Raw genomic sequence first — 24,523 nt, 5'->3', positions numbered from 1 at the left:
CCAAGTGGAGCCGGAGCGGAAGACTCGGACTCAAGCGAGCAGAGCCGGAACAAGAACCTGGACCAAACAGTTAACTTGCTGTTAACTTAGGTCCGAGCACTCGGACCATGAAGTTTATCCGAATCGCGATAATCGCGATCCGTTGAGACGGGGATAAAGTTTTATCCCCCTAGAGGTATCTGGAACCTTTCCAGGCGCCCTAACCAGGACTATAAATACAGCCCTAGTTCAAATGGTTAGAAACAACACTTGAGAACATTTGTAATTAATTCTACTTGATTCAAACCTTGTTATTGTGAGTCATTAACGTTGTAAGAGGTCTCTCCGCCTAAAGAAGAATTTGTTTAGTGCACTTTCAACTTCCTTAGATTAACAATCTCCTCGGTTGTAACGAAGTAATTTCTTTGTACCTCATGATCTTTTTAAGTTTCTTAATTATTTTTATGTAAGTGTTAATTTTGATAAAGCTATAAAAGTTCAAGGAAGGTTTTTCGTTTTTCTTTACAGGGTTATTCACTCCCTCAAGCCGGTCGGCAAGGGTCCTAACAAGTGGTATCAAAGCAAGGATGTCTTAGAAGGACTAACCATTGACTGAAGCAATGAGACGATGGCCAGTGTAAGCATTCATCCACCAAAATTCAAGGGACACTTCGTACAATGGAAACGTCGAATGGAGGTATTTTTTAAAATAGATTTTAAGATTATATTAATCATGAAATATGATTTTGTAGCCCCCAAGGATCAACATGGAGCTGGAAGGAAGAGTGTTTATAGACGAATAAAGAACAAGCCGATTTCGTGGTGAATGGTAAAGCAGAGTTCCATCTGCTAAGCGTCCTTCCGCCCTAGGAGGTCAATCGACTCGGCAACTATGACTCTGCCAAAGAGCTCTAGGAGAAGTTCCTGGAACTCCACGAAGACACTTCGGAAGCGAAGTTAGCAAGGTGAAACATCCTCCGAACCCAGCTAACAAACCTGCGAATGAACAATGGAGAAAAGGTAGTGCAACTCCAAGCATGGATCAAAGAACTCATCACTTAGCTCAACAATCTCGAAGAATCAGTAACGAACCGAGATTCAATCTGGTATGCGCTCAACGGCGTCCCGAGAACTCCAGAATGGTCATTCTTAGTAGATGCATACTACATCTCTAAGGGCTTCGAGGTAAGTACACTAGATAATTTATTTTTTACTTTTGAACTTCACGAAACTCGATATGCAAATTCTAAAGAAATCGAAAAGTCAAACAACAATCTTGCCTTGAAAGTCAAGAAGGAAGATCTTGACTCCGAAGCATCGATCGACGAAGATGAAGCAGCGCTACTAGTAAGAAAGTTTAATAAATTTATTAAAACTAATAAATTTAAATCGCAGTCGAGAAAGCATTATCAGAACAAAAGAAAAGTCTGATGCTACAACTGTAACAAAGAAAGACACATCAAGGATGACTGTCCAAAATAAAGAACAAGGAAAAGGAAAAGAACAAGAAGCCAGCTCGGCCCAAGCATCATCTAAAAGCCACATGGGATGAATCATCGTTCTCCGAATCCAAAATCGAAGCCTATGCCAGATTAGCCCTAATGGAAGACCATCAAAAGGAAGATGAAACCAGCTCAAAGATGAGCATTGATGAAGGGAGAGGATCATCAGACGAAAGTTACGATGAAGGGGGAGCATCAAAATACGAGGTAAGTCAGGTACGTGCCTTATATCCTGAAAAGTCTTTTAAATTTATTAAGATTCTTTCCAAGGATTTAGTAAAATTTGAAAAAGAATATATAGACTTGAAAAGACAATTAGCTAATGCATGTCTCTTAGATTTATTTGATAATTTAAAATTAGAAAACGATAAATTAAAAATACAAGTCAAAAGTTTGAAAAATGAACATGCATATTTGAAAATGAATAACTTTCAAAAATCAAAATTTAGAAAGTATGGAAGGCTAAACTAGTACATTAGAAACACCAAAGACAAATTAAAAAAGTCCCCAGAAGTTATGTACCGCCCAAATTTTTAATGAATCCAGTAGATAGGAACGTTCTAAAATCATATTTAGGTCCATCAATAATTTATTATAATATTAATCAAATTTGGATAAAGTTATTATTGAACTTAAATACAATATATTCACTTTAATTTGGATCAACTTTTTAATCTTTAATAAATTTTAACTAAAAATTATTGGTAAATATATACGCATAAATTAACGACCAAACTAAAAAAACTTCAAGCAGATTAACTGAAATATTTTTAATAAAGATAAGATTACATCAAATATTAATTCTAAGTTCCTATCTTTTTACACTAATTATGGATGAACTCACTAAATACATTCAAGGCACATTGTCATGATATATGTTGTTTGCAGATAATATTATTTTGGTAGATGAGACACGTAATGTATAAAATGCTAAACTAGAATCTTTATTAGAAACACTAGAAGTGAAAGGTTTTAAGCTTAGTAGAGTGTCCCTAGGGCGTAGCGCAGACGGTGAGTGCATGTCATCTCTAGCGTAATGTTCAGGAGTCGATTTTCAAGAACTAACGACCTGGGGTTTACCCCACCATGCCCTATGACATGTGTACCTGCATATACCTCCCTCCATATCTATGGGGCCAGCACTAAAGGGGTCGCTAAGGTAGCGGATCTACTTTTTTTTAAGCTTAGTAGAGTAAAATAAAATATATAGGATTTAAGTTTAGCAACATTAGACGGAAATAGAAAATTTAGACTTTTGACATTGTTTTTAAAAAAAATTCCCTTCACCCTTTGGACTTGAGATTGAAAATGATGGTTTAAATATTTTTTAACACATTAAAATATTAATTTAAAAATATTTTTTATATAAAATTTACTTTCTCAAAAAGTAAAATTATTAATTAAATTTTCATATTCAAGTTTTGATAACCATTAAACAGAGTATTATTATTAGATATAATAATACACCTCAAGGAGATAATAAGTTTACAATTGCTAAAAATAAGTGTATTCAAAATTGTTTAAAAATGAAGAAAGATAGAAGTATATCTAATTATTTAAATGAAAGATGGATAAAATAACCCTTACAAAAAAAAATTGAGGAAATAAGAATAATTAATCATGCTCTCATACTTAACTCATCATCATCCATGAAGCATAAAAAATAAAAAAATAAAAAAATATATGTATAAAATGACAAACTCAATACAATCATTAGAAAATAAAAATCACAACGAAACCAAACTAGTCATTATCATTTATCAAAAACTAAATGAGAACCTTTTTGGACACATAGCAAAAGAAAAAAAAAACTATATTTTTCATCACCTAAATCAGAATAGTTGTAAATGATTGAATGAAGACAAAGGGAAAATCGAACAATTTATGATTATAAATACATCTAAATAAAAGTTAAACTTAATGTCAATCAAGGAAATGAAATGGTAAAGGTATCTAACTCATTATTACTAAAAAATAATAAAATCTTCCATTTTGATCAAACACGATATGAATGAATACATCAACATTTGAATTAAGGGTGTGAATGAGCCGAGCTTAGGTCAGTTCAAGCTTGAGAAAATTAAAGAGGCTCGGCTCGAGCTCGACCGAGTTTGTGAATTTGAGCTCAAGCTCAGCTAGAATTAGTGAATTTAAATAAAAAAACAAGTTGCGTAGGTTGGAATTCAATCAACCTCTGGCAGACCCAATGAAACACTCTAGCTACAAACACCTTCTCAACTTATTATTGAGTTTTTAAGTAGTAACTATTTTAAATATTAGAATATTGAATTAGACTGGCTTGAACAGGCTCGACGAACCATCGAGCTAGCATCAAATGGGCTCAAGATCGGCTCAAATATTAAACGAGACAACTCGAACTCAGCTCTAGCGCGGTCAACTATGAGCTTGAGTCGAGCTTTGACCGAGTCATTCACGGGCTGCTCGCCAACGACTTGACTCATTTACACCCTTAATTTGAATTTAATTAAGCAAGGAGCATAGTAATAGCACCAACTGGATCAACGTGTTAGTGTTAAATGTGATTTCTCTTCTCCAATCTCAACGAGGAAGAGAAGCACGGAGAAAGGGAGTTGGAAAAGGGAAAGAGTGGAAACTTAAAAAAAACTAGCATTTTGCTTTTATATTATATGAATAAGATAAAAAAAAAATAATTTATGTTCTTATTGATCAAAAGAGAAAGCATCACCAATGAAATAGAAATGTAATAAGATGGCTTGGATTGAGAGATATTAAAGAGGAAATGATTAGATTTTATAAAATAACATCCATAATTAAAAATAATTTTTTTTTAAAACTCCTTTATTCTATCCATTGGAACCATAATGAGATCTTTACGAAATCAAAACTTTGATCAAAGATTGAGATCATGTAATTCTTTAATCACGTGAGTCATATTATAAAAATATATTTAATATATCAAAATAATGCCCCCCAATTTTTAGATAGTGACATTGTGTAATCTTTTACCGCGTAGGTCCTATTCTTTTTTATTCTTTTTTTTAAAACACATAAAAATATATTTAATATATTAAAAATAATGGGCCCTAATAAAATTGGAGCCTTAGACATAAGTCTTAATGACCTATGTCTAAAGCCGATTCTGTGTCTTACACAGAATATAAGCAGGATAGTTAAAATGGAGAATAACATCAGGTGTTTTATGTGATTATAAAGTATCTCTAAACTTAAAAAAAAGTTTTATAAAATGATGGTTAGACTTGCTATATTATATGATATTGAATGTTGGACTATAACTCGAGCACATGAGTAGAAGATGAGAGTTGAATAAATGAGGAAGTTAAAGTGGATATGTAAACATTCGAGGATGGATAAAATAAAAAATAAGAGTATTAGAAAGATAGTCAAAGTTGTATTTATTGAGAAAGAACAATTAAAGACACGTTTAAGATGATATAAATATTTACTTAAACGATCAATAAATGTTTTAGTTAGGCGATGTGAAATTATAATAAATATGGTATGAAAAAAAAAAACTTGATTAATATAATAAAATAAAATAATATATATATATAAACAATACAAATTGATTTTTTCTTAGAAGACAAAAAAGCAAATATCATTTTTTTTTTTTTGTTGTTTCTATTTTTCTGATCGTCAAAAAAAATCTATGTATATTCCACTCGCCGTATTAAATTATTAATAATCCCTTACTTTCTTCTTCCAGTTTGGGTCGCGACATCAACGCTGCCGAGGAGATCCATCGGAATCGCTTCTCCTCCCGATTTGCCCCTCGATCTTCTGATCTCCCGTCGCTATTTCCCTATCCAATTTTCTTCGGTAAGTTTCATCTCCTTCTTAGATACGTCTTCGTCCTAGGGTTTTTTTTTGCTTTTCAATTTATCCTTTCAGACGTCGGTTTCGTAACCTTCTTTGCTGCTTTCATCGTTGAGAATGAGATCCGGATCTTGTTCAATGCGCCGATGGTGTTTGCTTTTTCTGATCTGTTAGGTGAAAGATGGAATCTTTGAGTTTGATTGCAGGTTACCGTAGAAAAGTTTGAAATTTGTCTGCGTCGCATAGCATCAATGAGGTCTTCCTGCTTCATCTATGTCGCTTTGTTGATCTCGCTTCTGAAACTAGCTCCGAGCAGTTCATTCTACCTCCCCGGAAGCTACATGCATACGTATCCTCAAGGACAAACTATATCGCCCAAAGTGAATTCTCTCACTTCGTTTGAGACTGAGATCCCTTTTGACTACTACAGCCTCCCCTACTGCCCACCCGAGGGAGGGATCAAGAAGAGCGCAGAGAATTTAGGTGAGCTTCTCATGGGCGATCGGATCGACAACTCCCCTTACCAATTCCGTGTCAATGTCAATGAATCCCTTTACCTCTGCACTACAAATCCGTTGAGTGAAGAGGAGGTGAAGCTTCTGAAGCAGCGGACGCACGATCTGTATCAGGTGAACATGATTCTTGACAACCTTCCTGTCAGGAGATCTACTGAGCAGAATGGTGTCACCTTCTACTGGACCGGGTTTCCAGTGGGTTACACACCTCTTCGAAGCAATGAAGACTACATCATCAATCACTTGAAATTTACTGTCTTTTACCATGAGTATGAAGGCGGCGGTGTCGGGATAATTGACACCGGAGAAGAAGGGATGGGGGTGATTACAGAGACTGAAAAAAATACCATGTCTGGATTTGAGATTGTAGGGTTTGAAGTTGTTCCGTGCAGTGTAAAGCGCAACCTGGCTGCCATGTCGAAGCTTAAAATGTACAGCAAAGTTGATCCTGTGAATTGCCCATTGGAACCCGACAAGTCTCAAGTTATTCGAGAGAAAGAACGGATCTCATTCACCTACGAAGTTGTGTTTGTGAAAAGCGATATCAGATGGCCCTCAAGGTGGGATGCATATCTCAAGATGGAAGGTGCCAAAGTCCATTGGTTCTCGATCATGAACTCATTGATGGTTATAGTCTTCTTAGCCGGGATAGTCTTTGTGATATTTTTGAGGACTGTAAGGAGAGACCTTACTAGATATGAAGAACTCGATAAAGAGTCTCAAGCACAAATGAACGAGGAGTTGTCCGGCTGGAAACTAGTCGTAGGCGATGTCTTTAGGGAGCCAAATTTCTCGAAGCTACTCTGTGTTATGGTCGGTGATGGAGTGCAAATTACAGGAATGGCAGTTGTGACAATTGTGTTTGCTGCTCTTGGGTTCATGTCTCCTGCTTCGCGAGGCATGCTCTTGACCGGCATGATTGTTCTTTATCAATTCCTCGGAATTGTTTCTGGATACGTTGGAGTCAGACTTTGGCGAACCATAAAAGGCGGTTCCGAAGGGTGGAGATCAGTCTCATGGTCGATTTCTTGTTTCTTTCCTGGGATAGCATTTCTTGTCCTCTGCATTCTAAACTTCATGCTGTGGGGGAGCAAGAGTACTGGAGCTCTACCGATATCATTGTTTTTCACTCTGTTATCTTTGTGGTTCTGCATCTCGGTGCCACTTACCCTTTTAGGAGGCTTCCTGGGCACTCGGGCGGAGCACATTCAGCTCCCTGCGCGAACAAATCAGATTCCGAGAGAGATTCCTGCTAGGAAGTATCCTTCATGGCTCCTTGTCGTCGGTGCCGGAACTCTACCCTTTGGCACCCTCTTCATTGAACTATTCTTCATCCTATCGAGTATCTGGCTCGGAAGGTTCTATTATGTATTTGGATTCCTGCTTGTAGTTCTCCTCTTGCTGGTCATAGTTTGTGCCGAGGTCTCGGTCATCCTAACTTACATGCATCTCTGCGTCGAGGATTGGCAGTGGTGGTGGAAAGCTTTCTTTGCTTCTGGATCGGTCGCCGTATATGTGTTCCTATACTCCATCAACTACTTGGTATTTCAGCTTAGAAGCTTAAGCGGGCCTGTTTCGGCAATGCTGTACCTTGGCTATTCACTGATCATGGCGCTTGCTATCATGTTATCTACGGGTGCCATCGGCTTCTTGGTCTCGTTCTACTTCGTTCACTACCTTTTCTCGTCCGTGAAGATCGACTAATGGCTTCCTCCTCCCCCTTTAAGATGTAGTATAGTTCCTCAATGCCGGCAGTGACTGTAAGTTTAGTTGCGATAGGTCTAATCAATTTATCTTGAAATCCAAGCTTATGCTTCAAACTTTCTTTATAAAATGTGATTAATGCAGCAATTGCTGAATGTTTACGGGTTTGATTTCATTTTTATAGTGAGTTGTAAATTTGATTAGGGTCGGAAACCAGCCGAGCTGAGTCGAACGGTAAGAGGCTCGAGTTAGGGCTTGGTTTGTTATTCCTAAGCTCGAGCTCGGCTCGAGTTCGATTCGAGTCTTAGTTCTTAAACTCAAACTCGACTTGTAATAAAATTAAATAGCTCGAGTTCGGCTCAAGCTCGGTTTGAAAAAAACTTATTTAAAAATTAAACGAGCTTAGTTTGAATTTGTTTAAGATAATTAACTATAATGATTAATAATATATTATTATATTTATCTGATATATATACTTAATGAACACTTTCGTGTGTCTCTAAATAAACATGTTCGTGAGCTTACGAATCAAATACGGTTAAGCTCGAACTTGGCTCAATAATATTTTTGAACTTGAAATAAAGCTCAAGCTCAGTTCGTTAACTTAATCAAATAAACTTAGATGAATTTTTTTTTCGAATTAAGATCCGAATAGCTCTTGAGTTGCTTAGCTTGTTTACACTCCTAAATTTGATTAGTTAGTATAAATATATACTTAGGTAATTAATAAATATGTAGACCCTAAATTTGATTAGTTAGAATAAATATATACTTAGGTAATTAATAAATATATGACAAATAAGGAAGTTGAAAATTTAATTAGCAACGCTAAAAGAATTTAATATAAGATCCGACTGTTGTTTTAAATTATTATGAGATTAAAATTAAAATTCATCTAAAATATAAAATAAATTCTAACTCCAAAGAATTCTATGGATTATAAAACTAGTAATAAATTCTAGACATTTAATTTTAGTTTTAAAATATATATTATTGCATTTTTTTTAATAGAAGAAACCCTTGCTTTAAATTTAAATTTCTGTCTTTTTGTCTTTCATTTTATGGGAATTATTCAATTGAATCAAATAAAATTGTTCGAATTGACCGGTATAAACAACAATTTCGACGCTCTATTTATGAGCGGCTTTCATCCCAATTGAAACCACCTCCACCGCCGACGACGACGACGGCGGCGGCGATGGGTTTCCCTTCCGTCTGCTACGCCGTCATCCTCCCGCTCCCCGTCGCGATCGTCCTTTTCCTGCTCGAACGCCTCAAGCTCGCCGTCTCCGCCGCGCTCTTCTTCCTTGGCCTCGCCTCATGGCCCCCTTCCTCCTCCATCGCCGACAGCCTCAACCCGTTCGGGCACTCCGTCCACCTCAGCGACTCCCTCATTTCCCCCGCCGTCGTCAAGTGCCGCCTCCCCGTCGTTCGCTTCTCCGCTCTCCGATCCACCGCCGCGCCACCCTGCGCCGTCTGCCTCGCCGCGCTCGAGCCCCGCGACGAGGTCCGGCAGCTCGGGAACTGCGCCCACCTCTTCCACAAGGCCTGCATCGACAAGTGGGTCGACGTCGGACAGATCACCTGCCCTCTCTGCCGCGCCCTTCTCCTTCCCGGGCCGCACCAGCATCTACCGGAGGAGGTTAGCCCTGGATATCACTCAATCGGCTAGGGTTTCTAACTGTTCTCTGCTTGTAATACAAAAGTTCGTCCTTCTTCAATAAATACCTATCGATTGAATGCATCAATAACCCTAATGGAGATTTGGTCACAAGTCGACCAACAGATCCCATGATCTTAAAATCATCACTAGAAACGATCATTGATCTAAAAATCCAACCTTTGCCCTGAGAAAACAAAGCAAACAAGCTGAATAATATGATCTCAAAACAACTTGAACATCTGTAAGTTGCCTGTTTGATCAAATGCGTGTTTAGCTTCTCTTGAAAGTGAAGAAGAAGCTACCTTTTTCTTCAGACTATAAGGAAAGAAATTAATTGACTAAAGGAAAGAAACTAATTGCTTATTTGAATCTAATGACAAATGTTCAGATATAGACTAATTTGTTAATTCTATTGCTGGTGGATCACAATCAGGATTGCTTCTTGTCTTGTCCTTAGGGATGTTAGGTAGAATGGTATGGACTAAGGAATGCTTACGAGCCAAGTAAACTTTAGCCCCAAAAGTCTAAGAAAAGTGTCAAATGATACAAACTCTTTCTTGATCAATCATCATTAGGATCTCATTCTAATTTGATGCATTATTAACTTTGACATGATGAACACTTGTGCTAAAAACAAGTAAGGTGTCAAGAATGCTATGATGGTGATTATGAAAAGCTTGTGGGGAGATGAGTTGAAACTGAACAGTAGCCTTCTCATATGGAAAACAATTCAGTGATGGATCCTAAAGCTTGAGAAGTTGGACAAAGTGGCACGGGATTTCACTTTTGTACCTGCCTTTGGGTTTTCCCCTATACTGGTTGAACAAGTAAATGAGGAAGGCATCTTTTAGTAAAATAATAAATACTTAGACTCATGAATACAAGTAGGGGTGAGTAGTTAATCCGTCAAATCGATCAATCCATTTATATCGACCCGAACTGAATCGAAAAAAAATCCGTCAGATATATTACCGGATATTACATTATCCGATCTACTAGGGTCGGATAGTTTTTTATCCAAATAATCGAACCAACCCGATCCGCGATCATCCCTACTTGTAGCAACTACTGTCGATAAGTTGCTACACGTTGTAGTAGCTACTGTGGATAAGTTGCTACAAGTTGTAGTAGTTACCGCCGATAAGCTGCTACACGTTGTAGCAACTACTGACGATTAGCTACTACAACGTGTAATGAGTAATGTCTATCATCATTTTAAAATATTTTATTTTTTATTATTTTATATTTATATTTTATATTTTATTGGATATAGGGTCAGATATCCAAATAACTGATAACCCGTCGGATATCTGATACATAATAATCACCGGATTTAGCGTCGGATGTAGGTTATGATAGTGTATTATCTGATCTAGTAGGGTCGGATAGTTTTTTATCCTAATAATCGAACCAACATGATTCGTGATCACCCCTAAATACAAATAAATGAGGAGGGCATAGCTAAATTGATACTCGAATGGTAGATTGTTATAAAAGGACAGGAGTCAAATCCCTAGGGAATAATTCCATAGGAAATAAAATCCCTCTCACATAAAGAGATACTGATTTATTATTGTGATTTATCTTCCTTCTAAATGCCTTGGAATGAACATGGTATTTGGGATGAGCGTATCATTTTTTATCACATGAATATAGAAAATCAATAATGTTATCGAGGGACCGAAAGTCATGATCTAAACTATAGACCTTCACTTTTCTTATAATCTAGATATTTGCCTCACTAATCGGTAAGGTAGACCGCCTTTCCTTTTGTTCATACACCGAGTAAATTCAAAATACAATTTAATTGGAGGGTGAAAGTTCAAAGGAAAATGATTCCTTCAAACAAGTAAACAGACTTTTTTTTTTCAGTTGGAGGAATCAGATTTAATTGTATTTTATCAGTTTTTATTCTTTTTTTTTAAAAAAAAAAAACTCTTGATGTGCCCACTTTAGATTGTGATTTTTAAATAGATATTTATTCAAATTAAGATAATTGTTGAGGTTCTCTTGTACCATATTTCTATTTAAAGTTAGAATTATGACACTCAAATTAATGTAAACTATTAGTTTAACAGTTCAAATTCTCTATCCCCATTTTTCTTTATCTTTGTGTTCCACTGTCGATCGGACGGATCAGATTAAATTTGAAGGATGATTTACATCTTTAAAATATGTGTAATATCCTCGTTATGTACAAATCATCTTTGAGATTTAATTTGATCTGTCCGATTGATAGTGGAACATGAAGACAGAAAAAAATAGAGATAGAGGATCTGAACTATTAGTTTACAGGCTGAACATAGCAACACTTCATATTATTTACAAGTCAAAAATTTGAATTTATACGAAATTAAAATGTCAAAGACCTAAAAGTGACCATTACCAATGTTTCACCTCAATAACTTACAAATCAATTTTTTTTAAAGCAAAGAATTCTAACTTTGCACAAAATTCAATTGTGGGGTGTCTTATTTACACTTTTTAAATGGAAGGAAATTAAAATATCTATTTTTAATTCCCAAAAATAATAAAAACATTTTATGTTATTCTTTACCATACTATTCACCTTGCATGATTAAAACCCTAAACCTATACAAAATCAAAGTTCTAAAGGCTCCTTAACATTGAAATTAGAAAATAAATTGCTGATTAATTTACAATTTAATTTATTTTCAAAGAATTTAATTTTCGAGTGTAATATAAGGGTCGTGATTTGATAAAATCCTCTTGTAATTTATTTAAATAACATTGTCATTGATTATTTTTATGCCAATTTATCTAGAACATTGTCTCAGTCCAAAAATTAATGAATTTTAAGCCCAACACAGGCCCAATGCCCTATCACCACCCCTTCAAATCATCTAAAACTTTATAGAATATTAATTTGTACTTTAGCCCCATGGTGGAGACAAGGATGAGAGCATGAGACAAAAGAGTGAGTCTTCAATGTTCCCACATCATTTCGATGAAATAATTAATTAGCCATAACAATAATTTAAGTTGAATATTAGGCTCTTTGTCTCCCTCCCATGTACGGATGGCAATGGGGCGGGGTGGAGATAGATTTGTCATTTTATCTCCGTCCTCGAATTTCATTTCCGTCCTCGAATTTCATCCCCACCCTTGTCCCATCTCTATTTTTTCGGATTCAGAGAATCCCCGAACCGAACTATCGGGGATCAAATCCCCATCCTCGATCCGATCTCACTTTCATCCCCAAATTAATTTAATAATATTATTATTTATTATTAATATTAATATTTTAAAAAAATTATTATTATATTAATAATATTATTATTATTATGAGTATTATTATTTTCGGGACAAATTTGGAAATAAAGACAATATCCTCATACTTATCTTAAACTCGTCCCATCTTTACAAAAAAAATCTCTAAATCTATTTCCATCCCCGAATAAATCGAAAATCTCCATCTCCATTTCATATTTTCTACGTAAGATCATGACATCATGAATCCACGGAAAAATTACCATTCTTACTTCCATGCTTGGCCCATTTTCTCCGAGATGAGATCCTCTGTCTCGAAAATGATATGTCCCTGTGTCTCCTCGTTGATCGGACGGCTATGATATTTTTGTAATAAACATTACATTCTAAAAATATAATTTAATTCATCCAATCAATAAGGAAATACAAAAATATATCATTTTCAAGACAAAGGATCCCATCTTATTTTCTCCACCTCCCAAGGCGACCGCGGCCACCATCACCGCCCCTTGCCAGCACCAACAGCGGAGCCCTGTAGCCCAGGGGACCCACAGCAGATAATGTGAATTTTTACGATTAAAACAAAGGGATGTTAGCCCGGGAATAACTTAGAGGTCATTTGTAGCTCGGGCGGACTATAAATTCTGACTCCGCCCTTAGCCGCCACTATCAATTGGGCGAAGAAATTGATGAAACATGGCTCACCATTAAGTAGCCATGAAGAGTGAAGTGGCATAGCTGATGTTAGGTGCTAACAAAACTTCAATTAAATCCAAATAATCAACGTCAATTAAATCGAAATAACAAATTTATTCAAAAAAATTAAATTCAATTTTAGAAAAAAAAAACTATTTGGATTAAATCACTTCAATTTTCAAACTTTTAATTTTAAAAATCGATTAAATTATTTTTTTTTCAAAATTTTTATTAAATTGATTAAATTAAAAAAAACAATTAAAAACAATCTGATATCAATTTGATTTATTCGATTTTAATGACAAAAAATAATCAACTGATAATAAAATTAATTTATATAATTTTGAATAATTAAAATTGATAATCGAACTGAATGCTCAAACCTTAGCTATGTCAGGAATTATATATTACTATGTTTCGATTCTATTTTATTGTGTGTTTGGTGTTTCATTACATTTCGTCTCCTTCCACCTCATCTTCTACGTAAGTTCATTGTAGATGGACACACCATCATAACAAACATCCTCACCTCCTTTCCCTGCCAGAAAGCCTCACTCAGCTCTTCATCTCCACAAGAAATTTATTTCCCCATTATCATAATAAACAATAGAAAGAAATTTATTTCCTTGATTCTCTTTCTTTCATTTGATTCCCTTCCCTTTCTTTTTCATTAACACAAGTAAACACAGAAGAAGATGACTGAATAAAAAAATTAGGGTTGTACCTTTTTTTTAAAATTTAATTGAGCCACATGAATTTCTGCCCTCTTGCCTCCAACTTCGATAGCACGAGGACTATGCCCAGGAAAGTCTAGTGCTGTATCTGTGATATTCAATTCAAAGGTGGAAAGATTTTTTTTTAAAAAAAAGGAACTTTTTTATCATAAGAGAAAAAAAAAATGATGTGAAACATGTACTATAGAAGGAACAACTTTAGGCAAGATGCTGACACATCTTTGTCTTGGATTAATCTCATCTAAACATCATACTTTATTGCATATTTTATCATTTCATCCTCTATATAAAATTGAAAGGCCACAAAACATGGATCATAATAGTATTCTCCAACAATCTCAACTACAAGCAATCTTTTTTTCTTAATCTAACAACTAGGATGTCCAAATTAAATTAAGAATTCAATGAGACTTTAAACAAAGCACAAAATGGTATATGGGAAAAAAAAATCTAAATTTTATTCTACATGAAAATTTCAATCCAGTTCAACAATTCAAACTGAATGAGCACTCCAATGAATAACTCCTTGACAGCCTTTACCAAGGAATCTTATCCTAGCAACAAAGAGAGTTCACTGGAGAAGATACAATGATGGTGTTCTGATATGAGGTTGCAGCAAGGGAAGGGCAGTGAGCTAAGAGAACAAATCTTGTCTCTATATCTTTGAATGCAATCAAATTCCACAACCCTTCTCCATCTCTCCATGTCAAGGCATCCACATCTTTGCTTGTTTGTTGGTGGCCACCAGAAGATAAGGTGATGGTACACACATGGTGTGTGTGTGCGCGCGCGCCCGCATTGTGGCAGAATTAAATGCATTCAGCAGACAAGAGGAGTGTGTGTGTCTATCTCTTCTTGCTGAGAAATTGCCATCTTTGATATGTGATTGAAGTTAATTAATCATTTGTTTGTATATCAACTCAAATTGAAGATGTCTAAATCAGCTTGAACATAAAAGAGAAAGAAATAGGAGTAGATAAGAAAAAAAGTTGCTTTCTAACTTACTGAGCTCATTCGGTGGAGTAAGGGCAAAGGATTTGAACTTCGAGATGAAAAGGATCCCTTAAGAAGACCATCCGAGTGCCTGTTCAAGGATGCTTGTATGCTTTGAAGGCGATTGTGACATCGATAAAGCCTGGTCGATGCCGATCGACAATGGCATCCAACATAGAGCATTTTGGCAATGTTGTAACCCTGAAAAACAAGTCTGGTATTTGCTCAACAATTTCTAATAATTCTTCCTTTTACTGAGAACTGAATTAACTGACCTGTGGAAATCTGAAGGTCATGATGATAATATGTTGCACTACCAAACAACTTTTTTCAGCTAATGAGTCAAATGCCCAGCAATAAATCATGCTTCCCTCCACAGGGTCCATCACATGCCATTCTTCTGGTTTTTCTCCACAAAGAGATGGGGATGGAATTGGCCACACCTCCACCTTCATCCATGTTCAAAATTGTGCCCAACTCAACCACCACTTCTCCAGACACAGACACCGCTACATAGAGCAAAAAGCCAAAAAAAAAAAAGTGACCCCCCAAAATCCTTATTAGCTGTGAGATTCTCTCAGGCATTTCCTCAAGCATTTACCAGTCACATCCCCCTTCCTATAAAATCCCTCGGGCATTTGCACAAACACATTGTACCTTCCTGTCTTATAAATTCTCTGCGGCATTTCCTCAAACAATTGAAGCTATTCTTCTGATAAACAATTTGTTGTTCTCGTTCGTATGATTCTGTCAGGCATTTAGACGAACACTTCCAGTTGCTGAGTTGCAGGCTGCCTTCTCGACAATTCTTTCAGGGGATTCATCGAACACTTATCGCGCACTCTTGCAATGGGCTTCCCCACCGGCTATCCCGAGCTCCCTAAGCTGCTCCTCCACCTGCTGTTCCTATTGGGTCACCTGCGGAAGCTCCTCAACTGGATCTCCCGCTGCCTCGGCCTCTCGGACTCTGACGCCGACCTCCACCAGGCGGTGGGCATCTGCTTACTCCTCCCTGTGGTACCGGCGGAGCTGATCCAGGAGGTCTCCCCCGCGACCCGGTTCGGGGACCTGGCGGGAGGCGAGAGCTGCTGCTGCGCGGTGTGCCTGTCCGAGTTCGAGCCCGCGGACGAGGTCAGGCGGATGAGCGACTGCCGCCACGTCTTCCACCGCCACTGTGTCGACCGGTGGCTCGAGCACGGGCAGCGCACCTGCCCCCTCTGCCGCGCCCCGCTGTTCCCACCCGAACCGCCCGCCGCCGACGACGACGAAGACTCCCCCTGCTCCCTTCCGCTGCCGCTAGGGTTGCCCTCGCCCTAGAAACCTCGGGTGGCGAAGCAATTCCTCAGACGGACTCGGTCATGCCTGGTCTTTTCCGGAGGAGAGGAGCGATAAAGATGGATTGAAATTGGGGATTTTGGTTATGGAGATCGAGGGAGGAGTCAGCTATCAGATCGTCGATCGAGGGGGAATCAGTTTCAATGTCTAGTCGAATCATTGAATCCTACGCCCAGTTTCTTCTCTGGACTACCAGCAAAAATTTTTGTTGCTGAATGTTTGTGAACTCCAAAAGACTGAAACAAAGCTTTTTTTCCCCCTCTTTCAGAATAACGATACGATATTTGTGCATTCTATTGACTTGGCGACATCATATTGGCTGGCTAAACAGAGCTTGTTTTAGAAAGAATTTATAACTCTTGTTAGAATGTGTTAGGTTTGATGAATTTGTTATGAAATCTTAATTTTCATTATTTTTTTAATACATGTGTCTAGATCCGATTAATCTGGAAGGTAAGTGACCTTTTGCTTATTTGCCACTGGATAGATCCGAAAGAGCTCACGATAATAGGTCGATAGCCAACCTCCACATTTACAGCTTTTTCCTTCAGTTAAGAGTTTGCTCACGCCCCAGGTGAGAATTGAAGATCTATAAATGCACCATGTCGAAGGGAGTGCTGAGATTGAGATATAAGAATCATGGCTTATGCATTTTGATTCATGTCCAAATTGAGAGATAGATACACGTGTGATCTAGCATTTTAAGGGGTTTGGACGATACTCAACTACTTTATCGAGCAACCAACATGGTTAGCGCACGGGAAGATGTTGCCTCTTCAACCTCATCCGAATCTTATATTCAACACAATGTGCCACATGCTACACGTAACCTTGGTAGTGAATGCCATCAATAGTCTGCCATTCATTGAAGCATTGAAGGTCCGAGACCTCGAAGAGCAAGTGTTCTAGCAATCAAACTAGAGCTAGGGTACAATGCCAAGGGTTGGGCCTTGTGGTCATCATGAAGGTTGAAATTTCATAGAAAACAGGAATACAGTCTCTGATACAGTTGTTCTGCCAATTTTCTTGTGGCATTATGATCTGCAGAAGTAAAAAATTTCTCTCATCTGAAACAATAATAATTTTGCAAGAGGAACTTCTACATGGTCTGTGTTCTAGCAGCATTTGAAATAACCCTAGTTCCAAAGAAGAAAGATCTAAACAAAAATATTTCAGATCAAGAACTCAGCTTCATGTTCTTAAGCATGCTGTTAAGAAGAGGCAGCTTCTTAGGAGCCCTGTACTTGTAGTCACGCAGCAGGGCTTCTGCAGCCAGAGATGGTAGATCAGAGCTCTCTTTCTCTTCCTTGCTCCGGCCTTTCGTAAGCTGGCTGATGGCAGCACTACACTGGACGAATTTGGGCATGTAATGTCAGTGATTCCGATTGTCGCAGGGAAGCTATGGGTTATCAAGGATGTCTTACCAAGCATATGCCATATAGAGCTCGAGTGTTCTTTCCTCCACTTAGGGTGGTGGCAGACGCATAGTACTTTTTGGCTGTTAAGAGATTTTCCAGGCCTCCCATTGTGTAAAGTACCTGTTCAATGAAGGCTGTGAGGAGAAACCACTTGCAGGGAAAGGTATGATATTTCAAAGCCATTGTGAATTGAGAAAAAGGAAATAGATCATCGATATCTAACCTTGCTTGAGTTGCCAATTTGCAAATTTATTTAATCTAGAATCAAAGAGAAAACAAAAGGTATCATTCTAAGTCTACTCGATATAGTGGGCACATGGACGGTGGGAAACTTGGATTTCTTGTCCAAGCTTACATCCGTGATGTTCCATGGAAATCAGAGATCCCATGGTTCTAACTATTGTCCTGAAATTGACATCTTGGATCTCAATTAAACAAAATTCTAGTACTTATGCTTGCACATAGAATAAGATTAGGCTCACTAAGTCAACCTTTCAAATATATTTTAGATATTGTCTCTATAGTTTTCTTTGTTGCACATTTGGTTTTCGCTGAACTGAAAAATTTAATGCTACTTATCAGACATGGTAGTTGAATCTCAAGATTGACTGCTTAACCTTAAAAATCTGGTAGATAGATTGTACAGAATTTAGAATGCATCAATCAATGAGATGACTAGGGCTGAAAAACAGATAAGTAATTTTGCATCCCATCAAAACAAGAGAACTAACACAAATAACTATAAGTCCAGCCATTGGTCTCAAATTTAAACAAGTTTAAAAAATTCACACAAACTCCCTTCACTGGATTACATTTTCGCTTGTCTGACAATCTCCTTTACATAAGACTTGAACATCTCACCAACGCCCAAGTTCCAACTCATGGTCTATCGTCTCTACTCAACCGCATAAGAGGCACAATTAAATGGACGTTTATCCATCAAAAGTTGCCATTTTCAATTGGAGCGTCTCCACTGCTATCAAGTATAGCAACTAATCAATATATATATATATATATATATATATATATATATATATATATCCCGATTTGGGTAACCTCCCCTTACTTCCGAGACTTGACCTCGTGACATCTAGGTCACACGGTAACAACTTTACCGTTGCACCAAGACTCCCCTTCTATAGCAACTCCTCAAAATAATAAAACAAAAACTATCGACCTGTTAAGCACAAAATACTTCAAAAATAGCAGTGCCCATTAAAGTAATATAAACCCTCTACATTATCACACAGAAATCAAGTGGAACTTTACTATGGTGTCCGTTTTAAATCAAAAAAATACCAAGAACAGCAAGATTATAAACCAAGAATATTCAATGCATTGTGATTCATCTGTTCATGAAAGAACAGAAATTAAACAACATGAATCAATTTCCAAGATACTAGTTGAAGGCTACTTGCCTCTGCATAAGCTAGATGATATAGAGAAACTGTTGGTTGAGACAATAGCAGCTCCTCGTAACAAAAGGCTGCTTGCTTATACCTAATCGAGGAGGGAGTTACAAATATATATATAAGCAGTAAATTTTGTTAAATGGTATTACAAGAATGACAATCAAGATGCCTCACATTTGTAGAGACACATAGATCTCAGCAAGTTCTCTCCAAGCATCATGATCTGACATAAATCTGATACAATTTCAAACAATTTGCAATGTGTTAGTAACAAAAAAATTCTACTGTAATGTAATGGAACAGATTCCTATAGTAATGGATAAGTTCCCACATTTCTAAGTATTTGTTGAGAAAATCAACAGCAACTTTCAAATCTCCTTGTGCTTTTGCAATAGCAACCTTTCTCTTGTAGATTATCTGCACAGTATAGGTATAAGACTTGCAATTCATTGTTCAAGAAACTCATAACAAAGTCATGACTTCTAAAGAACAAACAAATAATAAAGAAAAACAAGTAACTTTGGGGAATAACAGAGTTGCATCCAATTCCACAACTTAAATAGTATCGTCATCTAACTCTAATCTAACATATGCTAACAACCCAAGCTAATAAGAATTTAACATCTGGACTTATAACCAAGTGTTTTCCATTCAAAACTCTGAATAAAACAAGAGGAGATTCAGAGATTGAGATTTGAGGCAGCACCTGATCAAGTGGGTTGTCTTCTAGAAGGCGTGCATATACTTTTTCTGCTTCAGCCCATGAATTTTCGGCCTCAAGCAGCATCCCCTCTAATCTTCCTGAGAATTTTTGCAAAAAAAAAAAAAGATAACTACTGAATGTGATAAAATTAACATTTTGAAGGTCCAAAAATCACAATACACTAAATATTGATAATAAATCACAAAAGATTTTGCATCCTCTGTGTCTTGTTTATGGAATACTATAAATTCTTTTTATTGTGTACCTATGAATTTGCTCAAGTGATATGATTTTGCAACAAGGTATTTCACAAGAGCAAACCAATGACATTCAATTGGCATTGCAAAAAGCAGGGTAGAGGTAATGGTTGAAGAATTTGAGGATCTATTCTTAGGAACCTAAGATATGGTAACCCTACCGCCAGTCAACATGCTATTGACAAGAAAATAAAATGAACCCTGATTTAAGAGTTAAGACCACATGCAACCCAAAGGATGCTCAATTGCAGTACTTTGCAGGTTGGATCATCCCTCATTGTGGCAAAAGGTGATAACTGTCACCCCAAGGACCCCTCCAAGACCGCCCCAAGCACATTCGAAGGGAGTAAATCACAAGGAGTCATTCGGCTAGGTAAGGGGGCCGCCTAGCACGAGGTAAACCCCACGATTCGAACCTGAGACCTATTATGGTAACTCGTCACCCGAGTACCAACTTGGCTACGCTCGTGGGGGCGATTGGATCATGCCTCACGGTTGCATAGAAGGTTAGCTTAGCATAACCAATGAGACACAAATATTTGAAACTTCACGGCCTACTGTGCTGAATCTTTTAGATATCCTAGGGGATCAATTGAGGACCAAAAACCCCAAAATTTTGTCATAGGCTTAGTAACTTAATAAGGTTTTGATTACCTTGTTGACACCAATAAAAATAATATAGTTGCTTATTCATTTTAGTAGATGCATAACTGTTAGGTATTATGTATATTAATATTTGTGAAAAACATACAATACGAATTAGAAAAACTCACCAACTCTTAGGCTTCCAGGGAATTCCTTAGAGAGAACTGCAACACAATCCTGCAAAAAAGGATAATAAGTAATTTATAGGAACTACATTCCAAGGTAAAGTTGTGATAGCTTTAACTGCAAGAAGGTTAAATGTTGAAAAATTAAAAAGAAATTGATTGAAACATGGTTTTTTTACCCAACCAATCACTCATAATTAATAACCATTAAATGCTTCTCCGACTTTCTGAAAAAAGAACTTGCAATAAAAACTTGACTCCCAGAAGGTACTTTGAGAAAAACAAAGATAATAGTCCAAGCGGCAAGCCGACATGCATTTGTTTAATTATTCTAACAGTTACCTCTAGTTGTCCTCATGCTAAATTTTTCATGAAAACTTGAGAGATTGAACATAACTTTTTTACGCACAATAAAAAAGGAAAAATAACATAGATTCATATACCAAGTGTAAATGGGGTCAAGTGGTCAATAAAAAAAATATTCCAAACTAATCATATAAAAGGCACATATAAAGGTGAAGGTACAAACACAAAACAAAGCTTCAAAGTACATGACACGCAAGATCATGTGTTTCTGCAAAGTACACCATGAACTATAGCTCAGTGATAAAATAACCTTCAAGGAAGGAATTAAAATTTAATTAAATATATGGGCCAAGATAAAGGATGTGCACACTCTGTGAGAAGCTATGTGTGTATGCAATCATGTGTTGCTGGTAAGTGCATCACACAACTATTGTTTAGAGGAAGTAAAAATACCTGCAAGGAAGCAAAATACAATTGGATACATAGGTAGAGATAGAAGATCTGTGTGTTAAATAAATTAATAAAATACAAATAATTATGTAGGTTGAGATAAAGGATGTGTGTGTACAAAATCATGTGTTGCTGGAAAATATATCACATAATCTGAAAGCAAGTTAAATAAACTTCAAGGAAGTAAAATATAATTAAATGCTGGTTCAGCTAGAAATGTGTATGTGGACGCACATGTGGAGAGGGAGGGGGAGAGAGAGAGAGAATACCTTTGCAACATTGTGTTGCTGGCAATCAAAAGCAGCAAAGGCTACCTGCTCATAAAGAGTCCATTCTGTATTAAAAGAGAAACTGTAAATATTTTTTTCATCCACTATTCAGGTTGACTTTTCACCACATGTGAATTTACATATGTTTGCATTGGCAACCACAGAAAAAAGGCACCATGTATAATAGTTTGAGAAGGAATCGACCTTCAAAACCTATAACTTATTTCAGCAATAATACGATTAAGAAACTCATCCATGAATCATGAGGTTTTTGACATAGTTAATAACCAATTGTCAAGCTGTAAAGTGACCCTAAACTGTTTCTTATCCAAATTGACACTAGCCTTAGCAGTTGAATGTGAAAGGTAAAGCTCAAAAAATTCCTGGTATCTAAAATAACCTGGAATTGGTGTGGCTTTCCATAGAGCTTAACAGAATATATGATAGATGTACCCAATCTCAAACAGGATCCCAAATAGTCAAGACACTTTAGTCGTTATAATTGAATTATCATGACGTAAGTTCTCTTTATAATTCTCCAGTTAGTTATGTTTATATGCTAAATCATTTGATATCAAAAGTCAAAACAAACAAGAGAGTGACAAACTGAAATAGGAAGAAAACTTGCAACTCACTTTGGATTGTGTTGTTTCATAGAAGCAACACCATGATCCAAACTACACAGCAATATTATAACTTGTCAACCAAATGTAGTAGCAGTGAAGCCAAAAAAAATGCCTAGATATCCTCCACAATTATATCTCCAGTTGAAGATAGATTGTCAGAGAACATCCAATGAAAGAAAGAACTACATATAACCTAATTCATGCCCAATACATGTGCCAACTAATCTACAAGTCAACTGTGGACTAGACATTCTCATCAGAACTCAACTTAAAGCCCACATGAATTCTATGGTGGATGCCTCAAGTTATAGTCTACAATCTGCCAGAAATGCTGGCTATTTGTGACAGCAGGCTATCAACTTAAACATTCAACCTCACTGTTCTAATCATTTGTTGAATGTTTTTTCTGTGTCTCATGGAGAAAAGAATATGCAAAATTCCAATCTAATAAGTTAGTAGTTCCATTAAAATAACATAAAGTATCATTGTGACATAAACCTGAATATCAGTAGGCTTTGTAGCTCAGCTCTTTATTTTATTGCCCAACCAATAGAAAAGTTCAGTTCCAGGAATTTACAACCTATCTAAATGCTTAAGCTGCCTGGTACGAGGTGAATTACACTGAAACAGGCACATCAATGCTACCAAAAAGGCAAAAAGTACAGCGTTTCATAGTTCCACACGAGATAGATATCAACGGAAGACTACCTATCTGATTTGATAGGAATAAATTTTCCGCAGACAAAATTTTGGCACGTGAACTGGCGTCTACAAACTGATTGGATCTACTAGCACAAATTCGAGAAAAACATTTTCCATGGCAGGGTGAGATTTTCATTCTCTTAATCGACTACCCTACTATTTCCCCCACAACAATGTCGCCCACACACCAAAACAAAAACGCATATAGCCAAAGGGGGACGTGTATTCAGGCTTCAAAAGTCCGGATGTAGGCATCTCATCTTACAGCCCTACGATCTATGGAAGCTCGGAAGCGATCTCCAATAATTATAAAGAAAACACCAACAAATTATATCAACTAACGGGACAGACCTTCTCCTCCGAGATTAGATCGGGCCTTGGGGTCGTTCAGGATGGCGAGGCCGTGCTTTAGGACCTTGTCGGATCGCCGGGGTTTGAGCTTGTGGACAAGACAGAGGTACTCCCACGCCCCTCCGCCGCCGTTCTCCACCTGGATCTCGAGCCGATCCAACCGAGCCGCCTCCTCCGCCCCCACCATCGCCGGCGAAGTCCGCACGCACAGAGAGAGGGGCACCACAATCGAGAACCGCCGTCTCTGGACTCTGATCGATAGACCAACAAAAAGAAACCCACGTACGACTTAACGGGTGATAACGCAAGGCGGGCCCGGCCCGCAAGGGTATGATTTCGCGTATATTTATTTTGTTACCTAATTCATTTATCGAATAAATGTAACATTAAAAAACATTTTTTTAAAAAAAATTATTCTATCAAGTATATCTAAAAACTATTATTTCTGGCTCATAAAAATTCTTTGTTCATTGAAACTTGTGGATTTAAACTCATTTAAAAAAAACGCTTGGAATTCAAAATTTATCAGAACATCCTTTTAAAGTTTTCAAACTTGTGCCATTTAGTTCCACAACAATTGACATAGAAATTATTACACTCGACAAAATCTGATTTATTAGAGTTTGAAATACATCATATAATCGTAAAATTCAATTATTTAAATGTACGCATTTCAATATTAATATTGTATAAGATGATCTATTTATAAAAGGATTAGATATTAGTAGACAACTAAAATAGTATTTCAAGAACTCACATGCCATTTATCTAAATAAAATTTTAAGTTGGCCTACAAATATGATCATCAATCATCTCAATATAAATAAGTTCCTCTGCAGGTCTTGCTCTCACTTTATATAATGCACATATATGATATATAATTCCTTCTCAACAGGCGAATCAGGTAATGGATAAATTTGTGAACAAATTCTACAGCAAAACAAATATCTATAATTTATGTAGTCGAGAGTGATATTTCCACTTAATCATTGTAATTTTTACTCTTCATCTTGCTATGGGACTGATGGTGAAAAATATTCGAGGTGAGCAGATTATCTTTTGCCATATGAAAATTATATTTAGTCAAAGGT

At 36.9% G+C, this 24,523-nt stretch overlaps 5 protein-coding genes across 6 annotated transcripts; 3 read left to right on the top strand and 2 right to left on the bottom strand.

Annotated features, from left to right (window-relative positions):
• The first annotated feature begins 5,167 nt into the window (after positions 1-5,167).
• On the top strand, positions 5,168-7,671 carry LOC121982404 (transmembrane 9 superfamily member 12-like). The gene is made up of 2 exons (XM_042535444.1): positions 5,168-5,300; positions 5,504-7,671. The coding sequence occupies exon 2, from the start codon at positions 5,549-5,551 to the stop codon at positions 7,514-7,516; it is 1,968 nt and encodes a 655-aa protein (XP_042391378.1). The 5' UTR covers positions 5,168-5,300; positions 5,504-5,548; the 3' UTR covers positions 7,517-7,671.
• Positions 7,672-8,654: 983 nt separating this feature from the next.
• Positions 8,655-9,260, top strand: LOC121983381 (brassinosteroid-responsive RING protein 1-like). The gene has a single exon (XM_042536321.1). The coding sequence runs from the start codon at positions 8,715-8,717 to the stop codon at positions 9,186-9,188; it is 474 nt and encodes a 157-aa protein (XP_042392255.1). The 5' UTR covers positions 8,655-8,714; the 3' UTR covers positions 9,189-9,260.
• Positions 9,261-14,134: 4,874 nt separating this feature from the next.
• LOC121982403 lies at positions 14,135-15,288 on the bottom strand. 2 transcript variants are annotated; one of them, XM_042535443.1, is made up of 3 exons: positions 15,109-15,288; positions 14,846-15,034; positions 14,135-14,698 (listed from the first exon to the last, which is right to left on the bottom strand). In XM_042535443.1, exons 1-3 carry the CDS (start codon positions 15,286-15,288, stop codon positions 14,660-14,662), a joined length of 408 nt encoding a protein of 135 aa, XP_042391377.1. In that variant the 3' UTR covers positions 14,135-14,659. The 2 variants fall into 2 exon arrangements, with proteins under 2 accessions (XP_042391377.1, XP_042391376.1); XM_042535442.1 differs by having other exon boundaries at positions 14,138-14,713.
• Positions 15,289-15,682: 394 nt separating this feature from the next.
• LOC121982402 (brassinosteroid-responsive RING protein 1-like) lies at positions 15,683-16,581 on the top strand. Its single transcript, XM_042535441.1, has one exon. The coding sequence runs from the start codon at positions 15,683-15,685 to the stop codon at positions 16,148-16,150; it is 468 nt and encodes a 155-aa protein (XP_042391375.1). The 3' UTR covers positions 16,151-16,581.
• Positions 16,582-17,118: 537 nt separating this feature from the next.
• On the bottom strand, positions 17,119-23,705 carry LOC121982401 (ER membrane protein complex subunit 2-like). The gene is made up of 9 exons (XM_042535440.1): positions 23,433-23,705; positions 21,754-21,818; positions 20,732-20,780; positions 19,705-19,799; positions 19,330-19,415; positions 19,173-19,232; positions 19,005-19,086; positions 17,593-17,706; positions 17,119-17,516 (listed from the first exon to the last, which is right to left on the bottom strand). The coding sequence occupies exons 1-9, from the start codon at positions 23,617-23,619 to the stop codon at positions 17,346-17,348; spliced, it is 909 nt and encodes a 302-aa protein (XP_042391374.1). The 5' UTR covers positions 23,620-23,705; the 3' UTR covers positions 17,119-17,345.
• Between the last annotated feature and the right edge of the window lie 818 nt (positions 23,706-24,523).

The sequence above is a fragment of the Zingiber officinale genome, chromosome 5A (genome assembly GCF_018446385.1).
Source record: "Zingiber officinale cultivar Zhangliang chromosome 5A, Zo_v1.1, whole genome shotgun sequence".
NCBI lineage: Eukaryota > Viridiplantae > Streptophyta > Magnoliopsida > Zingiberales > Zingiberaceae > Zingiber > Zingiber officinale.
Note: the sequence above shows the minus strand (reverse complement) of the source record. Positions and strands in the feature narration are given on the sequence as shown.

Coding starts and splice junctions, on each gene's coding strand:
- LOC121983381 (XM_042536321.1), top strand. CDS start 8,715: ATGGGTTTCCCTTCCGTCTGCTACGCCGTCATCCTCCCGCTCCCCGTC.
- LOC121982403 (XM_042535442.1), bottom strand. CDS start 15,288: ATGAAGGTGGAGGTGTGGCCAATTCCATCCCCATCTCTTTGTGGAGAA. Junction 15,035..15,108: donor TGACCTTCAGATTTCCACAG/GTCAGTTAATTC, acceptor CTTGTTTTTCAG/GGTTACAACATTGCCAAAAT. Junction 14,714..14,845: donor TACTCCACCGAATGAGCTCA/GTAAGTTAGAAA, acceptor CACATATCAAAG/ATGGCAATTTCTCAGCAAGA.
- LOC121982404 (XM_042535444.1), top strand. CDS start 5,549: ATGAGGTCTTCCTGCTTCATCTATGTCGCTTTGTTGATCTCGCTTCTG.
- LOC121982401 (XM_042535440.1), bottom strand. CDS start 23,619: ATGGTGGGGGCGGAGGAGGCGGCTCGGTTGGATCGGCTCGAGATCCAG. Junction 20,781..21,753: donor AGCAACACAATGTTGCAAAG/GTATTCTCTCTC, acceptor CCTTTTTTGCAG/GATTGTGTTGCAGTTCTCTC. Junction 19,233..19,329: donor CTCAACAAATACTTAGAAAT/GTGGGAACTTAT, acceptor AAATTGTATCAG/ATTTATGTCAGATCATGATG.
- LOC121982402 (XM_042535441.1), top strand. CDS start 15,683: ATGGGCTTCCCCACCGGCTATCCCGAGCTCCCTAAGCTGCTCCTCCAC.